The sequence below is a fragment of the Lissotriton helveticus genome, chromosome 3_1 (genome assembly GCF_964261635.1).
Source record: "Lissotriton helveticus chromosome 3_1, aLisHel1.1, whole genome shotgun sequence".
NCBI classification, from domain to species: Eukaryota; Metazoa; Chordata; class Amphibia; order Caudata; family Salamandridae; genus Lissotriton; species Lissotriton helveticus.
In genome coordinates, this window is record NC_136061.1 from 537507450 (window position 1) to 537530932 (window position 23483).

At 42.4% G+C, this 23483-nt stretch overlaps 1 protein-coding gene across 1 annotated transcript in view; it reads right to left on the bottom strand.

Moving 5' to 3' along the window:
• Positions 1 to 23483, bottom strand: part of DNAH7 (dynein axonemal heavy chain 7) — a 2019015-nt gene that overhangs the window by 1011368 nt on the left and 984164 nt on the right. The window contains exons 34-35 of the mRNA XM_078680414.1: positions 18251 to 18472; positions 15474 to 15671 (exon numbers count right to left, since the gene is read on the bottom strand). Of these exons, the coding sequence (XP_078536540.1) occupies positions 15474 to 15671; positions 18251 to 18472 (420 nt within the window). The remainder of the gene's footprint in view (positions 1 to 15473; positions 15672 to 18250; positions 18473 to 23483) is intronic.

Consider the following 23483-nt stretch of genomic DNA (forward strand, 5'->3'; position numbering starts at 1 on the left):
AGGGAAGGGTTAGGCCTGGTCAGTGGGGACCCTGACCAGGAAGACATGGCAGTTCTAAACTGCACACAGGCACTGCAGTGTCAGGCCTGAGACATCATTTTAGGGCTACTCCTGTGGGTGGCACAATCAGTGCTGCAGGCCCACTAGTAGCATTTGTCATCACCAGCCCTGGCACACCCAGTGCACTTTACTAGGGACTTCATGGTGATACAAATATGCCAAACATGTATATTCAATCAGAATAACAATTTACACAGAGAGCATATGCACTTTAGCACTGATCAGCAGTGGTAAAGTGCGTAGAGTCCTATTGCCAACAGCCACGGGTCAGGAAAAATAAGGGAGGAAGAAGCAAAAAGTTTGAGGATGACCCTGCAAGAAGGGCCAGTTCCAACACATACCATAAGATATAATGCACTATTACAGTGAACAGGTTATCTGCCACATTTGTGTCGGAGATTCTCAGCATTCCACTCTCTAAATAAGGCCCTTAATTTCCAGGAGAATACCTACCTCAATATTGAATGCCAGTTCATTCGGAAGGTGAGTGGTGCAGAGTCCTGACAGCCTCTCACAACACAATGCAGTGACTTCAGTAATAAGTTAGTCCTTCATAAACAATTAATTAAATAAATGTCTGATATGGAACATGAGGCACTTGAACAAATCAGCTTCATGTAACCAAGAATGTTAGTCTTGGGTGTCTTTTGGACCTTAAGTTGTTCAATGTGCTATTTAATTAATTACTTGATGTTTACGTCCCTTTCTTGTCATGCAAATGATCCAGTGTTGGGGGTTTTCCAATACACCATGTCTGTTTTACGCAGATGATGCATTCCTGCCAGCAAGAACTGAAAATCCCATGTGTAGGAAAGTAGGATCTGCTTTCATGGTTATCCCCACTTTTTGCCTGGTGTCAGTGTGTTTTAACTGTAGTTTGCTGGGATCATGCTAACCAGGACTTCATAATCTGTGTTCTCTCTCTCAAAATGGCTTTGGTGAACGTACTTACCTTCAGTAACGCATTATCTGGTTGAGACTCTATTTAGCTGCAGATTCCTTATCTTTGAATTTCCCAGACATCAGGCTGGATCTGGAAACTTTTGCTGAGCAATACCCCTTGTGCCCACCAGAAGTGCAGAGCCAAGAAGTAACTGACGTACTTGTGTGCAAAATTAGGGCCCTGAAAAGGGGGAGTAACTCTACCCCTACAACATTAGTCCGCAAACCGGAGAGGCATGGGTGGGGCTGTATGGAATCTGCAGCAAGATAGTCTCTACCAGATAATGCGTTACCAAAGGTAAGTAACTTATTCATCTGATAGAGACTTCTAGCTGCAGAGTCCTTACCTTTGAATTGGATACCAAAGCCATACCATCCCGGTGGTGGGTTTCGAACCAATACCTCAAACTAGGAAGTCCTGCAGGACTCAACGGGCAAAATGCCCGTCCCTGCAGACCTGACTGTCCAGGCAGCAGTGTTTGTCAAACGTGTGTAAAGATGTCCACGTTGCTGCCTGGCAGATGTCCAGGATTGGGACAACCCGAGACAAGGCCATAGTCGCAGCCTTTTCCCTGGTGGAAAGGGCCTCTAATCCCTCATGGGGCTGCTTCTTTGTCAAGGCATAGCAGATCTTAATGCAGAGAACAACCCAGAGAGAGATGGTCCTTTTCTGCACTGCCCTTCCCTTTGTAGCTCCCACATACCCCACAAAGAGTTGGTCAAACACCCAAGACTCTTTTGTGCGGTCAAGGAATAATGACAATGCTCAGTCAGTGGAGATGCCCCTCCTCTTCAGAGGGGTGCGGGGGAGCAAATAAGGTGGGCTACATGAGGGATTAACCCAGATGGAATGGGGTCACAACCTTTGGTAAAAAAGGAAGCCCAGGTGCGCAGCACCACTTTGCCTGAAAAAGACATGAGATAGGGAGGCGAGCAAGATAACACCTGCAACTCACTCACCCTCTGGCCAGATGTAATCGCCACTAAAAAGACTGAATTGATGGTGAAAAGGAAGAGGGGACAGTTATGTAAAGGTTCAAAGGGAGCACACATTAGGTAGGTGAGGATCAAAGTAAGGTCTCACTATGTCATAACAAAGGGCATGGTGGGAAACAAGTGGACCAGCCCTTTTAGAAACCTATGTACAATTGGAGACTTAAAGAAAGAGGACAGCCGCAAAAAAGCAGACAGAGCAGAAAGGTAACCCTTAATAGTTTCCAAAGCAGAGACCTGCTGAGCAAGTGTCAGAATGAATAAAAGAACAGTGGAAAGAGAAGCAGAAAGAGGGTCAATAGACTTTTCTGTACAGTGTAATACACATTTCTGCCAATGGCAGGTGTATGCTGTCTTAGTGGAGGGCTACCTGGCTGCCAAAATAACGTTGTATAATTTGGAAGGAAGGTCAAAAGCCATCAACTGCCGCTGCTCAATCTCCACGCATGGAGGTGCAGAGTTGGCAGGTTTGGGTGGAGAACTCTCCTCTGCGGCGACAGAAGATCCTCCCGATGCTGCAGCCTGATCGGAGGATCGATGCTCATATTCAGAATCTCTGAATACCAGACTCTCCTTGCCAAGTCCAGAGCCACAAGAATGATTTGGGCCAGGTCACTCCTGATCTTCTTCAGAACGCTGGGCAGGAGTGGTATGGGCGGAAAGGTGTACAGTGGGCCTCAGCTCCACTTGCGAAAAAAGCGTTGCCGAGCAATGGACACCTAGGACATTCCAGCGCACAGTATTGCTAACACTGCGCATTCTCTTCAGAGGCAAACAATTCTAACCAACTGGAGTGGTTAGGTCTTTCAGAGTCAGACTAGAAGTGCTTGGCGGCTGCGGCTGCCGAGGGCAGAGTGGCCGATGACTTCTGGTTTTCATTCCTAGGTCGTAATGAACAGCGTCCACGTCCCCTTCCGGCTTGGGAAGCCTGCGGAGGACCCTGGCTGGGATAGGGCTCACACAGCTGGAAACCCCTTCCGATGCCAAGAAAGGGGCAAAACGTAACCCGGCCACAAAAAGCAGAAGATATGCCCCAAAAAAATCTGGCAGTAGCGCGAGAGTTCTTGAACCTCTCTAGGGCTGAATCTGCCTTTTTCCCAAAATGGCGGGTTCCATCAAAGGATATGTCCATGAGATTTGCACGGACATCACTTGAGAAGCCAGTTGTTCTAAGCTAGGAGTGGTGCTTCAAGGCCACTGTCATGGAAATCGATCTGCCCAGAGAATCTGGTGTATCAAGGCCACACCTTATGGTGAATTGTACTGCTTCCTTAACTACCTGAGGAAGCGCAGCCCAGGCCTCCAGCAGACCGAGTGGGAGAAATGGCTCAATAAGCACGCAGTATTCAACGACTGCAAAGCCAGGTTGGCAATTTCTTCCCAAATGAATCCAGCCTCTTGGATTCCCTATCTGGAGGAATGGAAGGGAATGCACCATGTGACTTAGAGGACTCCACCACCAAAACTTCTGGGGTAGAATGGCTGAGGAACTTTGGGTCACCCCGTGCTGGTCAATGGCGCAGTGCAATCATCCTATTCACAGGAGCTCCTGTGCTAGGCTTGGACCACATGCCTCGAACGACATCAGACAATGCATCATTAAAGGGCAAAAGGGGTTCAGAGGTGGATGCCCCAGGTGGAATCACTTCCGTCAGAAGAATAGTCCTGACCTGAACAGAGGGCAGTTCTAGTCCTAGGATCTCAGCTGTCCTTTCTACCACTGTTGGCGGAGAGAGCATGCCTGAATCTGTAGAAGTGTCCAGTTCACTTGCTTCCGGCAGTTCACCATACCAGTCCAAATGCTCTGCGGAGTCATCCTGGTGTTACAGAGGGTCCAAAGACCCCTCCCATTCCTCTCCCGAGCACATCCTTAAAGTGCTCAGGTGACAACACAGAACCCATGGGTTCAATTGGCACCGGAATCTGAGTCGAGCGACGTCATTCTGACTCTGTGTAATCAGGGATAAGGATGGGGTTGGAGCTGCAGGTGGGCACCGGAGGCACCGACTTCAGGTCCGATCCCGGAGGAGGTAGCGTTGGCATGACCAGGGTCGACCTGGATCTGGAATCGGATCAATGAGACGCCCCGCGCCATGGCCGGAGCCGACGGCACTGAACCTGATGGGGCCCCTTCCTACTCCAGGGGATCCCATCGGGGTAGGTCCACTCAAATATGCGGTGCATGGCCTCGTAAAATTCTTTTATGTGAGCGGGGGACGCTCCGGTTCCCAAAAAGGGAGGGATGCATGAAGTCGACCCTGGCTCTGGCTCTGCTGAACCGTGGCTAGAGCATTGGGGATCCTTACCTCTCTCATCGACATACGACAGCCGAGGTGAAGATGAAGTCTGCTTAGACTTCCTCTTCATCTTGTGTCTCTCTCCCAGAGTGTTCCAAAGACTTCTAGATGGATGAAGAGGACTTTGGACTCTCAGAGCGGTCCTGCAACCTCCTCTTCTTCAATCGGGACCAGGATCTCCACTGAGTCTCGCTGGATGGTGTTAACTGCCAGGCTGCAAGGAGCTTCATCGCCTGCTCCAGCAAGGCCTTCGGAGCCATGGCCCAGCAGTCCAAGAACGACTTCTAATCGTGGTCGCGCTTGGGACATCAGAGACAGATGAGGTGGGGGTCAGTAACAGACATCATGCGGTGATAGGAACCGCATGGCTTTAATCCTGTCTTCCTCGAAGACATCCTTGCATATGAAGTTCGAAAGATTTCGGAATTCAACAAAAAGTCGGGAAGAAACCCATCAAAAAGCGTCAGAGTGGTAGCTCTTCCTGGATCTGCACTAAACTGGTGCGGAAAGAAAAGAGCGGATGTCCACGCCCCTAGGTGGCACCTATATAGGTACCACAATGTCATTACCAAAGCTACCTATGCCGACGATGTGACGTGGAGCCCAATGGAGCCACCCAACAGTGCGCACAACATGTATTGTTCAGCAAAAGTTTCCGGATTCAGTCTGACACTTGGGAAATTCAAAGATAAGGACTCTGAAGCTAGAAGTCTCTATCCGAAACATGGTGTTCTGTTGCTCATTATCTCATTACTTCTGGTAAAGAGGAACATATTGCCATTTTCAGTACCCAATTTTTGTATGTAGAAAGGGTGAAGGGTGAAGGCTAAAGGCGGCATTACCTGGATTGATACACATATCCTACATTGTGACTCAATGAATTAAGTATATGGTGGCAAAGGTAGAGGGGGACATACTGGATGAAAGCATCTGACCAAGTTTATATGACTGTAAATTAATTTCATTTTCTTGGCTTGAATCGGGTGGGCCTACAGGTAAATGAGAACTTTGGCACCCTACCTTAAGGGCATTACCCATTACCGGCTAGAAAATGAGGGGTGAATTTCTGATGTGCCTCATATGTTCAATTTAAACATTACGACACCTTATTTCTGAATACTGTAAAGTTCCTCCTACTATACAATCATGTTTGAATGAGAAGATAGAGTGGTTTAAACCCAGGTAGATTAGTTCAGACACTGCTAGTTATTTTAATACGAAAGATGTCTAAGGCATCTGTGTACTAGGCTATGTCTTCAGAACACAATAACTTTAAGAGGACTTTCATCAATGGGGAGACAGTTAACTCATTACACAAAATTAACTATTTGAAAAGTAATGGCACATCCATGAGTATTCTCCCATGCAATTATGCCGCACCTCAAGCAATCCACTCTGTATTGAAATACCCAGATCGTATTTTATTCTTATCATGCCAACCAGAGTCTACGTATCCTATACACTGTTAATTCATATGCTTCTCAATTAGGCTTTTCCAAAAACTGATGTGCTTAAAAACTTCCCTTCATTATCTACTTTTTGTATTAACCCTATTACTGTACTCCAAGCTACCCACAAGCTGTCCTGTACACTTCCAGTAGAAGGATAGATATTACTGAAAATACATCAATAGTTGTTCAGATGCGAGCAGCATTTCGACATTGCTATGTACAAAGCAACATAATTCCATTGAGAAGCAACAAAAACATCCACAGAATACACTAGACAGAACACTGAGCACACACCCCATACAGTTCAGATGCTCCACATAGTTGAGCATCACCAAGCTCAAAAGTGTTCCAACCATAATAATAAACAATCACAGCCTACAAAAAAACATAACAATTCACACTCATCCAGCACAATTCAAATATTTTATATAGGTGGTTTATGTTCTTTAGTTTGATTTACACGGAGTGTTCAGCAAACATTCACAAATAGCTAGACAGAGATAAAGATGAAACAATTAGTCAACATATACACTCCAAGCAGAATTTGACAGCCAACGTAAGAGGCAACTTATACAGTTCTAACCCCATACCATCAATGATTGTTCAGCAACAGAGCGATGCATCTGGCACTTAGACTTAAAATTCACAGGCAGTAGCACTACTAGAGAGTGTGAAAAAGAGAGGGAAATGATGGTGAAAGTGAGCGTGAACAGTGAGAGAAGAGTAAAGCAAGCAAGGGCTTGCTAGCTAAGAGAAAGAAGTGATGGTGAAAAGAGAAAAGTTGATAACTGAAGAATATGGAGCAGAGAAAAGAGCAAGAAACAGATACATAAAGATGGTGAGAGTGACAGAGAGAAGGTTGAAAAGAGAAAAAAAGGTAGAGGGAACATATAAAAGGCGAGGTAGGGGGAACTGAGAGAAAGCACGTGGGATGAGAGAGGCAGATATGAATGGCTAGATAGAGGAGAGGAGGGAATAGAGAAAAAGCGAACCAAGAGGGGAAGAGGTTGAATAGGGAGTGAACAAAGATTATGTGAGGTTCACTTTGTAACTTGCATGTCAGACTTTTCAATCCCAATTCTAATGCACGATATCTTTGAAAATATGGTGCTACTCTACTCTTTCCCTTTGACGCAACGCAGCACAATAACTTCATGTACTGCGCTGTGTTGTGTGAAATGTTGGCAAGTATAACCCTCAAAGATTTGGTACAGATGTCCAGACTTTTACAGTACTCCACTGCCTTTTGGCTAGGGTCCCGCTACAGAAATGGCAGATAAATACACACAGACAGAAAATCACTGTTTAAGAAAATGCTATTTTTCAAAGAATGGGGGAGAAATCCAACCACCTAGCGCCATATTTGTTTAACCTCTTTACAGCGGATTTATCCACCCACCAGGATCAACTCAACTCACATGCTCCAAGGTTAAGCCCACTAACAATATGCCATCTATTAGATGCCGATGATATTGTGCTGCTGAGTCACACAGAAATTGGACTTCAAAGATTGATTAAAGAAACTGAGGCATATACAAAACTCAATAAATTGGAAATTAACATTGCCAAGACAAAATTCATGCTTATTGGGAATAATCTCCATGCCTCACTAAAGATCAAGCTGGATAATGTAATCATAGAAGAAGTTATTACTTATAAATATTTAGGTTTTAATTTTGATAAAAATTTTAACTTTCATGCACATCAACAGTATACGGTTAGGAAATATAATGGTCTAATACATTCATTCAGTTTACTTGCAAAAAACCTAGACGGCCCCTCCTATCAACCATTGCTCTCTGTTATCAAAGCAAAATTGCTTCCATCTTTAACTTACGCAAGTACAGTGATGCATGGTAGGGACTCCAAAATGTTGGATAGATTACAAATCAAAACATACAAACACGTCTTTTGTCTGCCCTGTAATGCTTCCCCACTCAAATTCGTTTTGAATTTGGATTAACAGAGCAAAACATAGCAAGAAGGTATCATTTCATCAAATCCATGCATAAAATACGAAATACTCAGTCCAGACCTTTAATCAATGCTTTATGGGAATCTGTGAATACTGATGTGAATTCAAGTTACAACAAATATTTATCATCTCTACAATTAACAAATGCGGGGGACTTATGGGACCTGAATTTATCGTATTGTACTTTTTGCCAACCCATGAATTAAGCAGCAAAAATTAATTCGCTAGTTGAGGATAAAAGCATATTATCGAGGCGATCCCACGCTTGGATGATAATTCAAACATATGTCACATTGCAACCGGCAACTTACCTACATATAAGCTATCCAGCGTATTTCAAGAAAAAACTACTGGCTATGATCTTAGGTGAACTGCCATCTTTGTCAGACAAACAGGTTTGGCAATAAAAAGGACCAAAAATGTGCAGACTATGTGATGCCCCAAACGAGGATTTTGTGCATTTGGTCAGCATATGTCACAAACTGAGCAATGTACGCTGTACGCTTTTAAAGCCCTTATTTAATGAGAGAGGGATCCGTACGTGCAGAACAGCTATCACGAGAAGTCTGGACCCTATAGATCCTCAGCTACACTGCGAACTTCTGAAGTTTTTACAATTTCATGAGAAAGCAATCAAACAGATTTGTAAGCTGCATACAACAGCATAAGGAATTTGTCCCGTCATATGAGCACAAGACATTGATATGACGTTAAAACAAGTAGCAGGATGTTGACATTTGGAGCTGTAGAATTTTATACTGATAGATATGCCACTTTATAATAAATGGTGAAGAGTATCCACAATTATGAATTGAAGGAATTTTATAATGTCATGTTTTAAATAAGACCAAGATATTTACATGTGTTGTAGCAATATTAATCTAAGTTTTTAAGAAAACTGATTATTTTAAAAAGGATTTCTTTTATATGTACATCTAATTTGTTTTGTGATGGTGTTTATTAACTAATAAACCTGCTATCCATCAAAGGTTCCAGCCCAGAGCAGTTGTCTTGCAGGTTATAGTGCGGCACTAGAAGATTCTGGGATCAGAGCACATCGATCATGTTGTGTAGGTATTTCTACTTGTGCTCTTTGTTTTCCATTAACTGGAAATGTTGAAATAAAATTGTTGGAGAAAAAACGACTACAAATAAAATTAAATCCATTCGTTCATAGACTATGCCTTCCTACCAGCCGTGCCACAATCAACTGCTGAAGTGCTTTTACCTCATGGCCTGGGGCACTGCAAACGCTATAGAAATTATAGTTGCGCCCCGACAAAGCTAGCTTTAGTGCTGGTGCCAGATGGCGTGAGAACATGTGTTGTTCCCCCTCCCCCCAAGACCTCCAAGGATTCAATCAATACAATCCTCCAATGGTGCCCATCATCTCTACATAGATTCGCTCTCATGCGTAGTTAATTTCTTTTTCACTGCTACTCATTCCAAGTATGTAGGGTAGAGAAGGGTGTTGGAGTGTGTTATATCACACACATATTTTACAGACACAATGGCTTGTATAACTGTGTAAGCCAATGTATACTAAATGTTACTTGAGACCAGGGCCTCTGGAATAATACAACTGTCCAGCCACTGCAATTTTTGCATAATTATAGATTTGCTGCATTTGCTTCATAAACCATCATATTTTGCATATTTTAGCTTAAATGATTCAAAAGTTACTAAAATGCAGCAACACATTTCCACGTAGTGGAAGGCCCTTTGCAAAGGGTGACTGGTCACCTTTCTGTTGCTTATTGCTATATTCGGGAGTTAAACTGGTACTAATGAGGTGCAATCTATGCCCAGACAATGTTACCAAGTTAACACATGTCAAAATAATAAAGTAAAACTATTTCAAAATGTGGTGCATTACGCCACATAATTCGACTTCTCGTGCTGCATAATTTACTCATCCCTACCGTATTATTATCCAAAGGAACCTTATTTATCAATGAAAGATTATAGAAAAACAATAAGGCTGTAAACCTGTGCTTTGCAGTTTCCATGCTGCTATTTGATTTTGGTTAATAGCGCACTGTGCTATATTAGGATTGTATGTTATGAACTGCAATTAAACAAAAGGGTCCCTTTGACAAAAACAGCAACCCAATTAACTGTCTACATTAAAAAAAAACAGTTCTATCATCCACATGTTACACATTGTGCTACGCTGGAGGAACACTATTCCTCTGCCCTACTTTATTTTATAAGTTTTATATCACGCTAGCTAGACCAGTGGGTATCAGAGCCCTTTACAACAAGAAAGAATAGAGTAGAGAAAAGCATGGTATAAGGATACATGAGGAGATATGCATAACAATAAACATTTAGAGACAATACATTAGAGGGGTGAGTCAAGGGGTAGGTTAGGTTGGTGAAACCGTCAGAAGACCGCCAATTCTTGAAGGTCTACATAGTAAGGAGAGTCAACTGCGTTGTCCGAGTCTGGCTCAGTTGGCTTTGTCTGTAAAGTATTTGTCGAGGAGATGGAGTTTCAGGTCCCTTTTGAAGCAGGAGAAGGAGGGGTTGCATCTGAGTTCAATAGGGAGTGCATTCCACAACATGGTACGTTACCCGAAAAGGACCTGGACTGGGTGGGTTTCTTTTTGGAAGGATGAGAAGAAGTGAGTTACAGCGTATCAGAGTTCTGGCTTTTCCTGCTTTCACGAGTTTGCTGTTTAGGTAGTTGTGGGGATGAGTGTGAAGGGTTTTGTGTGTAATCCATGAAGACTTGTAGATACATCTACCTTCAATAGGAAGCCATTTGAGTGATTTAATGGTTGGTGTGATGTGTTCAAACCGTTTAATGCCTGTGAAGAGTCTGGCTCACACAAGAGAAAACTCACGACTCGCAAACATATTTATTTTTTCTCAAACAGAAACATTGATCACCAGAGCTAAAGTGACATTTTTAGCATATAAAATGCTGGCAAACAAGGGATCTAAAGGCTGTGCCTTTAACCCGGTAAGAAGTGCAAAAATGCAACCTCTGACTCCCCAGAGCTTGACCCCTGGTGAGATGACAGGAGCCCCTAAACAAAAGCAGAATACCCTGCCCTTGGCCCAGACAGGAGGAGGCCCAGGAAAGGCTGGAACTGCACAGTGAGGCCCATTATCATTCTGTATGTAATAAGTAGGCTGATAGCAGTCTGTGCCAAGTCAGGGAGGGGCTGCTGCACACCCTTGAGTTCACAGCAGCAGCACAAGCAGCTGGCCCCTGCAGTGAGAATTGGAGAACTCTGAGGTTGCTAGCAGGGGGACCGCTCCCTCCAATGTCCAGATTTACAGACAAAAAGGCATTAATGAAAGAAATCATCATGGACAATGGACAAAAGGCCCAAATAACGGGCAGTCTATGAAATTTCCGAAAGGTTGGTCACCCTAGCATACAATGGTAAATCTCCAGGGGCGTAATTCAGGCCCGCAGCTTCCGCTTTGTGTGGTGTGGGGAGAGGCAGGGCCCACCCCCCAACAACCCTTCAAGCTCCCCAATTGAGCCTAAGGCTGATAGTAGCTGTTATCTAGAACATTATAAACTTCAAATCTGCAGTAGTAAGCACTTGGAAAATAAACACGTTTTAATTATTTCAAGCTGTTTTCCAATATCATATCACCAATGGAAATATAGAGGTAACTGTACTCATTCTTTAGTGTACCTGTTGGATCCTGAGAAGTCCTGTTACTCTCCCATGTTTTGTTTCACCCCCTCCCTTCTCCCCACTCAATCTTTTGTGTTCCTTCTGATGTGTTCATTTGAATGAACCCATTTGTAGAACATTCACTGCAAAAAGAAACAAAAAACACTACAACACGGCCAATGATGGCAGTGTTATAACACTTTTTTGGTTTACGTTATGCCATGTTATGCAGCAACTCAACTGCTGTGCAACATGGAAAAAAAGAATTACAAAGCCAATAGATTTTTCATAGGCGAAACCTATTGCCGTTGCCAATGCTTGTTTAATTCGTGCTCCGTCGCGCGACTGTAGGTGAAATTTGTTTTCACTCAATCCATTTCACCATTTCTGTTGTTTTTATATTAGCCTGCCGCAGATAAAAAATTGTGAAGTGTAGGTGGATTAGATTTACTGAACAATAATACCTAATTCCACAGAGTCAGGAATGCATGGGACTAGCACTACTAGGGTGAGAAGAGTATGTAGACAAACTTAATAATAAGTATGTTATGTTAAATATAGAGGGTGGCCCCTTACAGTGCTTTTCAAAAGTGACTTCCAAAGCAGGGAAGCCTGTCTGTGGAGCCTGTCTAGAAAACTCGCCAGAAGGGACCTTCCAGCCAGATGCCGCAACAGACTTCCCTGCTGAGAAAGTTGCTGTGCAATGTCGGGGGTCCAGGAAAAGTATTTACTTCAATGCAGGTAAATAAATTTTCTGGCCCCTCACAGACCTTTTTGGGTTTTTGCCACACATGAAAAAGTGGATAAGCCCCAGTTCTAGTCTGTATGCAAGAAAAAAAATCGGTGGATTTCATTTGTTTGGAAATTTGCCAAAAATCTCCATCTACTTCTGCTTGCAGCTCGGAACAAATTTAACGTCTCATTTCATGGAAAAAAACTTTATGTTTTTGATGGTCCTTGTTGGACTTGGCCCTCTCTGCAGGGTCACCCCAAACTGTTTTGCCTCCACTCCTATTTTTGCTGAATAAAGTTTGTATTGGTCCCAGAACACTGTGCACTTTACTACTGCTAACCAGTGATAAAGTGATTGTGCTCACTCCCTAAAACGTGGTACAGTTGGCTTACACCTAAAAGCATATTTAATGTACTTGTAAGTCCCAAGTAAAGTGCCATACCATATACACAGGGCCTGTAAATAAGTAAAAGCTAATAGTGGACCTGCCTCCAGCACTCATGGTGACAGCCAGTTAAGTAACACCTTAAAATATGTCCCAGGTCTACCATTGCAGTCTGAATGCAGTTTTAAATGTCCAATTCGATCTGGGAAAATGAACTTGTTGCCAAGTCTTAAACTGCCCATTTATTATATATGAATCATCCCTCAGGTATGCCATTGGTAGCCCAAAGGGAAGGGTGAATTATGATGAAAAGGTTGGTCTTACATGTCCTAGTAGTGAAAAACTCCTAAATTCGTTTTTCACTGCTGTGAGGTCTACCTCTCTGATAGGATAACATTGGGTTGCTGTTTCATGTTTGATGTCTGACAAATTGTAATTTAAAACCATCTTTAACGGTAAAGTCGGATTTTGAGATACAATTTTGAAAATGCCACTTTTAGAAAGTAGACATTTTCCTGCCCTAGCTATTTGGTCCCTGCAGCCTGTTCCTGGGTCACTTGACCAGATGTAATTGGGAGTTGGACTTTGTTTATTCCTCCCAGGAGTAGCTGGGCCCACTTGCAACTGAATAGGCTGTGCCCTGCCTTCACTCAAAGGACTTGTTACCACTACTATGTTCATGCAGCCAGCTTGGAGCCAGGGCAGGGGAGGCAAGAAACTTCAAGCACTTCTATGTGAATTCTTTGGAAACGTGTCCTACTGCAAAGAAGGCGGCAGGTATAAAAATAGGACCCTCAGACCCACTCTTCAGTTCACTTTCTGGACCTATGGAATGACTCTCCAAGGACTGCCTGCTGCTGTGCCTGTTGTATATATCAGAAGACTCCTTGATGCACCTGGAAGGACTGCTCTGCTACCGGAAGCCTGCCTTGAACCCTCAGAGGCCTACCCTGTTGCCTGATCCATGCTCCACTGCTGAGCCCAGAATTACCAGAGTGACTCCAAGGGTTAGTTGGCTGGCGTCAGGGACAGAAAAGCTCCAACCATCTTGAACCTGTACCTGGACCCAGCGTGCGTGAGTCCTAACCACCTAAGTTGTGCCCCTTCAGTGCTGGACCCTTGGTGGTGGTGTTAAAGATACCCAGATAGCCAACATCTCAAACTTGGGACTTTGAAAAGTTTTGGCTAGAAACTACTCTGAGAACCAAGTGAAGTCCATGACCAACCTTCTCATCTATTCCCTTCAAGGAGCACTGCCAGTCAGTCCGACTTCGCAGCAGCACCTGCTATGTTCTTCAGCAGCAAATCCTGTTCTGCGGTCCTTCACAAAAGGAGTATCTGGCCTTGTGGAACTTTCATTAGCTACAGCCTCCAACGTCGCCTGTACGTATTAATCTTCACTGCAACTATTTACAGCATCCCCCAGGAGGTCTTCTCCTCGGAAACCAACTGCAGCCTTGCAAGCTAAACTTTACCTTCTCAGGCAACTTTTTGCTGACATTTTTTCTAAGTCCGAAGGTAAGTGCCAACCAGGCCCAATTCACTTTTTGTATTCAAGTCACGCTCAATCACGATCAGCAATATTTTTCGAATTTGACCTTGTCTTGTGACACAAGATATTTTAGGTGCTCGTTTTTACTCTAAACTTTAAGAATTCATAACTCCAGTTCTGCCAATTGGATTTTTGTCATTTTGGTGTCAAATAATTTATTAAAATTGATTCTATTTTCTTAATTGACGAGGGTTTTTTCTTGTGGTGTGTTTTCACTTTATTACTGTTTATGTGCTGCATACAGATTTTACACATATTCTTTAAGTTAAGCCTGACTGCTTTTGTGCCAGGCTACCAGAGGGCTAAGCATAGGTTCAGTTAGTTACTTTAGTGGTTCACCCTGATGGGGATTGTGACTGTTGCTTGAGCAGGGTTAATACCGTTCATTCAACAACCCAATTTCTCACAGCCATTCTCAAGTGTAGATCTTTTACTATTAGGTCTTATGTAATACCAATCATTCATGTTAAACTACTTTCTTTTTCAAAGTCTTAATTTTACTGAGGTCTTGAAACATAATGCAGTTCAATTAAAAATTCATACATATATTCTTGCACATTATAACATGGAATTGCCTTTAAATCAAAACAAACAGGAGATTAGTGGGCATTCAATAAAAAGAAAAAAAAGCACATATGTAAATCTACAAAAGCAAAGTAGTAAAACGATACACAAATTAATGGGGAACTTTTCCTTGGTTGTTTGGGTGTACTCACCACTCCAGTTTAAGAATCACTGGGTTTCTTGATACACCATGGGATATAAGAGCTCAGAAGTGTGCAAGTGTAACATATTTAATTTCACTTTGCAAATGAATCCTGCATTATCACATCTTGCCTTTGGGGTGACAGCACAAATCCCTAATGGATCCTACAGTTCTTAGCAGAAGTTCCTCGGTTGGAATCTCCCCACACCCCCCATCCCATATACCCGTCCTCAGAGCTATATTTAGGAGGAAATGTGAAGGTGGGGGGAGATTACTTTGATTAGGGTGGAAATGTCACACTAGAGAAATTAAATGATCATAGAAATTAATAATAAACCAATAAAATGTGCCCTAAATAAAAGTAATTATTTTATTTCTGCACGTATGTACGCTGGGACCAGCATATTCCCAAAGAAAAACGGGCTCCCTGAGCCTAGGATGACTGAGTAAACGTATACCCCCAAACTACAATGGCGCTGTGAGCTATTGTGCCAGTGAACGTCTTGCACTAATTTAAAACAAATTGTTATATTAAAATCATTCTGCTCAAATTTGCCCGTATAGCTTCAGCTCAAAATAGTCTGCTCACAACTTGCAATAAAAAGAACTTTAAAGGAAATTTGGAAATTCATTAAAAAATGGATAAATTGCTTTGAAAAAATCAATTTGCTTGCACACTTTGCATGGCCTCCACTCATGTTCTTTGAAGCTAACTTTTACAGATGAGCAATTACTTACGATTATGTAGACACTCTTCCCTGTCCCAGTAGGGCCCACAAATATTGAAGGTTTGGTATGTGTCGTCAGCAAACTCATTAAACAGGAGTATCGCACGGTGTCCAGAGTTGGTACAATAATTTCATTAAACATCATATCACGTGGAATGGGAGGTGCAGAGTTCAGGGCTTCAATCCACAATTCCCATCTTCCTTCATCCTGTTTAAAGACAGCAGATACATAAACTGTGGCAGCAGAAAACTGGAAATAATTTGAGAAAGCCCTATTCAAATGAGTGCATCATTGTTTCAGTATCAATTTTTCTTTTCCTATTAGAAATGAGAGAGAAGCAAGTAATTTGCAAGATGTCTGTAAATGCCGATCGAACCAGGTGAAAAATATGATGTTCTTAATATCTGGAAGCTTGGGGTTCAAGTGTATTTTATCCAGGTTAAGGGAACACACCCTCTAATCTAAGAATGACAGATTTATTTTCCCAGGAGCAATCCTAATGCTAGCTTTAGAGATTCAATAGTGTGTGGCATTATTAGTCCATGTAATTAAAGAGGACACTTATTTTATTTACTTCAAAGCATTCTATTTTGAACTGTAATATACTTTCAGCAGGGACTCGACATGCCTGCTCCACGTGCAGACGTTTCACCAGTCAATGCTTGTAATCCATGCTCTCCACCCTCACTCTAACCACACCTCTCCACCATCTGCATACATATCACTATTGACGCACCCTGGACCAACTACTTTCAATCTGTTAACAGTTTCAAGATTCAGGTTCTTCTCGGTACTATTATCAGCACAGATTGACCCCTCACAACAAGAATACTACTTCTAAAAGTCCGGTTTGATCTTGGGCACCTCAGGAAGGGTCGTCGCTTAAAAGACCAGCAATCAGTTGTTTCCTCATCATGTTAGAAGCCACAAAGAAAGTACATTCCACGATCTGTTGGCCCATGAATTATTCATAGGCACTACAACTTTTGTTGCATGTAATCTCCATTTTGACTCTCTTTACGATGTGATTCATCATAACCCTGCCTTGTTTAGACTTTCTCTCCAGAGTAATCCCAAATCTTGTAGGATTATACACTTAGGACTGTCTAGTACTAGGCAACACATCACTCGCGTGATCGGACCCAGGAGCTCCATCTAAACCCTAGACAGAAGAACGTCCATTTACACAGGTCATGTCTTCCCTCCCTTGTATGTTGGAAAACCAACTCATCCCTGACCACTCTGATCCCTAAACCTCCCTTTGTGAGTTCAAACGTGCCCTTTCGGGTATCCTTTTTGTAGTGAACTAGCTGATAAGGAATGTCCTCATGCGGGCTATGATTGTGGCATTAGTATTGGACGCCATTGAGGCAAAGTGTAATTCATTATAAATACTAGGGCACAAAAAGTAAGCCCCTCGCCATCCAGTTTGTTCAAGTATCAACACTGTTTTCAGTTATATGTGTCCATACGTTATTCATTTTAACAGGTGATCTTAATCCCTTAAAATATGTTGAGAGTATTATAAAAATGTATGAGCATTGTAAAGAGTGTCCTGCTGTTCAGTGTAAATGATGTGACAAAATGGGATTCTTTCCCTGCGTCAATGGTGGTTCAAATAAGGACACCCATTGCCATGCCAAAATCCAGGCTCACTACTCCCACCGTTATATAGAAAGGATTATTTTATGACGTCACAATGATATATTTTATGATGTAGCATGATATATTGCTACCTTTGAATATTGGGCTTTCAAGGTTACCAAGACCCATTTTTCTATTTACATCGTTTATCTCTGACAGAGCCAACAACACAAGAAATAAATAACACTTGGGGCGAAAATTCCCAAACATTCCCTAAAGGAGAAATTGGCACTAATCAAAATTGTGATAGCCTATACAAATTGTCATAGACCTTTGGATCTGGTGCAAGAGTTGAGATAATAATGGACGCTCAAGAAAAGTACAAAGTTACTGCCCTAGAAACCTCATTACCAGAGAACTCTCAAAATCAGTTGTTTCCCTCCACTGGATGTATCACCATTGGGGGTCATGGTAATTTTGGAGGAGAGAAATAATCGGGATTATGAGTTTGTGGGGATTAACATGTGGAAATTACGGTTTACTGTGCCAATTTCCACTTGTTTTCCTCAGTATTCCAGTGGGACACTCAATATCTTCACGTGGAATAGCACGGAGCAGCTCGGTTCCATTCTAAACTCATAATGCTGATGGGCCTGGTTAACTCTGGTTACTGGGCCCTTACAAACTGATGGGTTACTTGTAATAAAGACCTAAGAGGCAAAGGAAAAGCGCTGTTACCAGATAAACAAAAACTGCTGCCTCCTTGTTCGTCAATGCTCAAAGTTTCCCAGAGCATCAGCACCTCTGTCTCGAGCATATCAAGTCCCTCAATATGCAACTCCTTGAAAAGTTACTTTAGGACTTAGCATGGTGTCAGTTGTCAGACTGAACCACAGAAATACCACACAAACATAAAGTCACTATACTTTCGCTAAGTAACTCTGGGTAAAATTAATCACATAGGTGGAAGAAATGTTTATGGAAGAACTCCTTTAAATTCAAGAGCAGCACGTAAGTGTAGATGCATGAGTAGAGGGCCCAGCTCTGTTGTTGTCAGTTGTGTGTACTGCTCAAGTGCTCTGCTGCAGGCTTGCAGACAACTGCAGGGTGTTTTCAAATGAAATAAAAAATATTGAACAGTAAGATTTTGAAATCTAGTTAAGCACAATATTCTTCTGTATTCAGCACTTTGCAGCACTCACCTCTTTGATAAACCGGTAATCATACATTGTAGATTCCTCAGGAAGTGGGACAGTTACAGGCTTTTCTGGTGGACCAACAGGATCAAGGATTTTGAACTTGGTTCGCGTCTCTTCACTGAGTGGCCCAGCAACTATTTCTCTCAATAGTTTGTCAAATTTGAGCCTGTCATCCTCTCTGCAGCTTGCTCCAATAGACCAGGTAAGGGAAAATATGAAAATACCCTGTAACAGATAATAAAGAGAGCTAGCATCACCTTCATGCATGGTATCACAAATGCAAATGGTGAATAGAGCCAATAAAGTTGTCACTTGTGCAGATAGCTCAGCTCACTGTGTGTGAGGACGTTACATTGTCCTACACATATAGATCACCTTACACACCAGAAGGTGCCATGTCACAATCACTTACCAGAAATTCATTATCTCAGACACATTGTTGGAGATTGGGTCACCCACAGTGAATAACCACTGCCACCACACGTTAGATCTGAAAATGAAATTCTAAATGGATGGTACAATGTTACTGTATCTTCATTGGTCACTGTAAAAGTAGTGTGTCCTGCCCTTACAATATATTCCATCTGAGGAAACTGTAGAGTGTAAGCAGTTTTGTAGGAGAGGAAAAATTCTGGGAATGAGCCGCAGCATAAAACTCACCTGTATGTGTTCTACACAGTGATGGTAAAACATTTGCATGATGTCTGCTCTCTAGCCCATCTAGACCAAACCTTTGGTTACGCACATATCAAAGTTCAGGCTAGCATCATGCCCGATGCTGAAAAGAGGGGATCCATCAAAATTCCAGATCCAGCAGCTGTTACTGAGCTGGATCCGGATCTCTGTGGGCCCAGTGAAATATGCTTACACCTGGACACGTTCAGTAGCACCCACACTTTGCGTTAAAATCAGCCTTCCACTGCAGAGCAACACGTTGCTGCATTTTTCGTAACTTTGAATCCATTGGCATTAAAAGAATTTCTGAGCAAATCTGCAGATTATGCTGGAATATGTGGCAAATGCAGCACCTTTAATTATGTGGAAAAGTACACTGCCGCAAAATTGCATAATTCCATTGGCTCTCATTATAATATACAACAGCATTATTTATGCAACACAAAATATATATATCAGAGGTGGTGGAGCATTGGTGAGAAGTCATCCAGGCTTGAAGCATCGGTAAACAGCATCAATTCGATACCCTGAGTCACTAAGGCATTAGGAGAGGAAGGTCACATTGAGGAGAACCTATAGCACCGAAAAGGCTGACCTGAAAGAATCTTACTCTGTTGGACGCCTCTTGCACCGGGAAGTCAATTCTAGGACCAGCAAGCACTAGTCAGGATCCCAAATCACTGGGAAATCACTGCTGAAGGAAATTATGAAAGATTCCTAGAAAGATTATTTTGTGGCTCCTGAAGAAGGCGTTCTTTTAACGCCGAAACGCGTGTCGAGTACATTAATTGCCCCTCTTTTTTAATTAATATGGTTGTTATTTGATTTGTTTATAATCCATTGTATGTTTTTAACTAAATTGTGTATTCATTGTTGAGTATTATGTGATATATGACCTGTTGATTTTATTATGTATGTTTAATAAATAAGAACCCCTTTAATGATAGATTGTTTTTTTGCATGTTTTTCTATTTTGAAACCTCGTCCCTTCTACTGTTATGTTGTTGCCTAGGATTTGATACACACATCCAACTCAAGATCCTGCCATTGGCAGTTATCATAGGTGCACTCCTGTAAGCGACGCCCAGAGCAGCACTGACTATAAATGCCCAGATGAGCTTTCAAAACACTTAGATTCATTATTTCTATTGATCAATTTATTATTGATTCAAAAAATAACGAATCTTTGCATGGCAAGCTTTTGAAAGCTCATTTGGGCATTTATAGTCAGTGCAACTCACAGGAGTATAGCGATAGATGACTGATAATGTGGTGCCTCGGTTTGGAGGATAGGGAAAGGCAGCACAAATGTAATGTGTTAAATCATTTTCTAAACAGTATTAGCACTGTTTGAGAGGTGAATGCAAGAAGCTTTAATCCTTCATGTCATTTAGTTATCATGTTTGAGCCATGGTCGAACAATCACAGCATCAAGTGACATCATCTTAGTAGGAGCCATAGGCCTCAGCAAGAGGACTGACCTAAACCCTAAGCCACAACAAAGGAGACTCTAAGCTTGCAATCTAAAAACTATCTGGAATGGTTAGCTCAATTTTTGAGGCAATTACCCGAGTACCTTGTGGGAGTTTTAATAACAACCATTGGTACCTACTTTCAGCTTCAGCAATATAATTATGCCCAAACCAGAGAATGCTGCTCCTTAAAGAGCAGCAGCTACAGGTTTAACCTGCTTTAGTGTTTATGATTTATCGTTTACCAAATAACTGTACAGTTTTAGGACACTTTCCGAAGATAAAAGCAAAACAACTACTCCAAGTGTCACCACATTCTCAGAATACTAGAGGATCTTATTCTCTTGTTAGTGTAACCTCCTTTCCGTGCAATATACCTGTGGGAAAACGTTAATCTTGCAACATTAATTAAATACTTCAATTTTAAGTTACATGCTCAGGTCTCCCATTTTTAAATATTTGCACATTCTTGGACCATCTCTATGATAAGGGAATCTTACATGGTAAACAAAATAGCGTAAAAATGGAGCATGAACTTGAACTTGAATACAAACCTCTATTTAATTTGCGAACAGATCCAAAAGGATACACTCTAATATGAAGGGGGGACAGAGTTGACCCATGAGGGAGTTGGAGCTGCCCAATATGGCTCTGAGGGCCAAGCAAGACTGGAGGGGCAAGGATAGACTTTTAGACCCTATACATGAACCATAGCATACAGCACAAAAACACTGCTACCCATGCCGAACCAGAACAAAGTCAACAGGCTGTGGAAACACAGCATTGGAGAGCGACCTTATTGTTTTTGCCGCAGGGAAGGCGTCTCCTGACCAGAATGGACTCAGTACAGCCTGACACTGCAGTCTCCTTGGGGCCTCCAGCAAAGGTTGGGAAAACTTCTGCCTGATGAAGACCGTAAGAGGTAGGCTTGTGCTCCAACGGTATAGGTACAGGCAGGGTGAGGGTCATCAGTCCTGTGAACATTACATTATAACCTTGGTCCTGGAACAACGCAGGTGGCTTGTGCCTTGCTCGAAGCCAGTAAAGTGATTGTTATAGAGCAAATCAAGTGCTGGGAAGCTCTTGCATCTTGCCCAAGTTCTGTACACAAATGAATTTGGTCACGTGATGTCCATGACCATGAACAACCTTTGGTACTGAATCAATGTCCTATGGTATTCATGGGTTACCAGAATTCTCAGACCCCTTCTTCAGATACCTCTAAGCACACTGGTTTATGTCACACATTGCAACACTGCATGTGTAACTGCTGGTGAGAATGTCGGAGACTGTGCCATACCTACATGACCTGATGGGTAGACTACTTCCCACTATGTCTTCAGAAGCCACACAGTTGCCCCTGAACATGACAATGATGGGACACAGGGGGGAAAGGGAACACTATGTGACAAACAAGATTGTCTCCAATAGCACAGAGAAAGAGCCCAACAACTGTAGCTCCGCCTCTCTGAAGGGGCTCCCACCAAATGGGATGTACTCTAGGAGTTACACAAAGTCAAACAGTAACTCTTCTTTCAGAAGATAAAATCTGAGTTATACACTGTCTGAGCGGACCTGAATTTTAGTATCAACAGTAGATGAACTTGAGTGGCTGGTGGAAGAAGAGCCACAATTGTGGGCAAGGATGAAGGCATTGAAAAATAGAACATAGAACTTCAAACATGCTAAGAAGACTTGGATAATCACTCTAGACACACTAATGTGAGGACTAATGGCACAGAATGCGATGACATCCTGCAATTGTCCAGGGTTCGCTGCACATTATCAGGAATTTTCAAGATAACCCACCTATTAATTTAGATTGTATACATAAAGGTATGCCCTTTGGCATATGCAAAGACTATCACCTACAAACACCAACAGAATCCACTTATTTGAGGGAAAGGAATAAATTATGAAAGCAAGGTACTCAGAAGCAGCTGTCATGTACAAGTATAGCAACCTTCACCTGTCCCAAGGCCATTCTGGAATGAAAATTTGAAAACAAAGTTTCAACGCAGAACTATATCACTCATCAACCTGAATGTAAAAATCTTCACGGGCATCTTGCCTTGTTTGCCCCGTTCAATCCACTGATGCCCCAGTTAGCAGATCTCAACCTGTCAGGATTTATGAAGGGTAGGTAGGCTGGGAATAACACCAGAAAGTTTTTACATTGCATAGAGAATATCGGTCATACATAAAAGAAATCCATCCTTCTCACACCTCACACTTCATTTTACTTGGCTGGATGAGAATCCCTTGAGCAAACAGTGGAGACAATATGCCAGGATTTTTAGACTGAGGTAGTGGCTAGTGACTGTTCACCTTGCACTAGGTTCAGGGCAAACATAAGGTGGGCTCAAATGTTCTGCATTAGGAAAGGAACCCTTCAGTTCAGTTCGAGGATAAAAAGTATCAAAACTTTTAAAAATGACAATGTATGTTGACAATATATTAGTAAAGGTCTATGGCTCACTATAGTCGATGCCCCCACCCAAGGCTGAACTGATGAACTACTATAAAAGTTACATATCTTTGGCCTCTGAATGACAAGCCATCATCAATCTTTTAGAATCCACCACAGTGCTGGCCCCAACTGTGACTTTCAAGCCAGTGGCAGCATCTTGGATATTGGTAATGACATCAAAGGTACCATCAGATGGCAAAGCGGTTTCATCAAGTCCACACATGACCCACTATCCTGGTTCGCAGGCAGTGGAGCCTTAGCTCCCTACAATGCTCCTGGTACCAAGGTGGAAACCCAGGCATATTTTCCATCAGTGCATCAATATTAAGCATCAGGAATGCTGCTGAGCTCTCTGACAATCAGGGCACCGGTATCCTGGATCTACACTGTGGCACAAGGCATAGAGGACAGTAAAAGGCTAGACACTCTCACTTGGGTCACAACTCTCCACATCTCCTGAATGGTCCTGAATTTGCTCTGAAAGCCACTTGTGACCCCACAATGAGCACACACTTCATGCCAGAAGCGAGATTAAAAGCCCGAACACTCAGCAGTACATTTAATAGTCATGTGTGCAATTCTTAGGCATCACCTTCTTTTCAAAAGTCTATGGTGCATG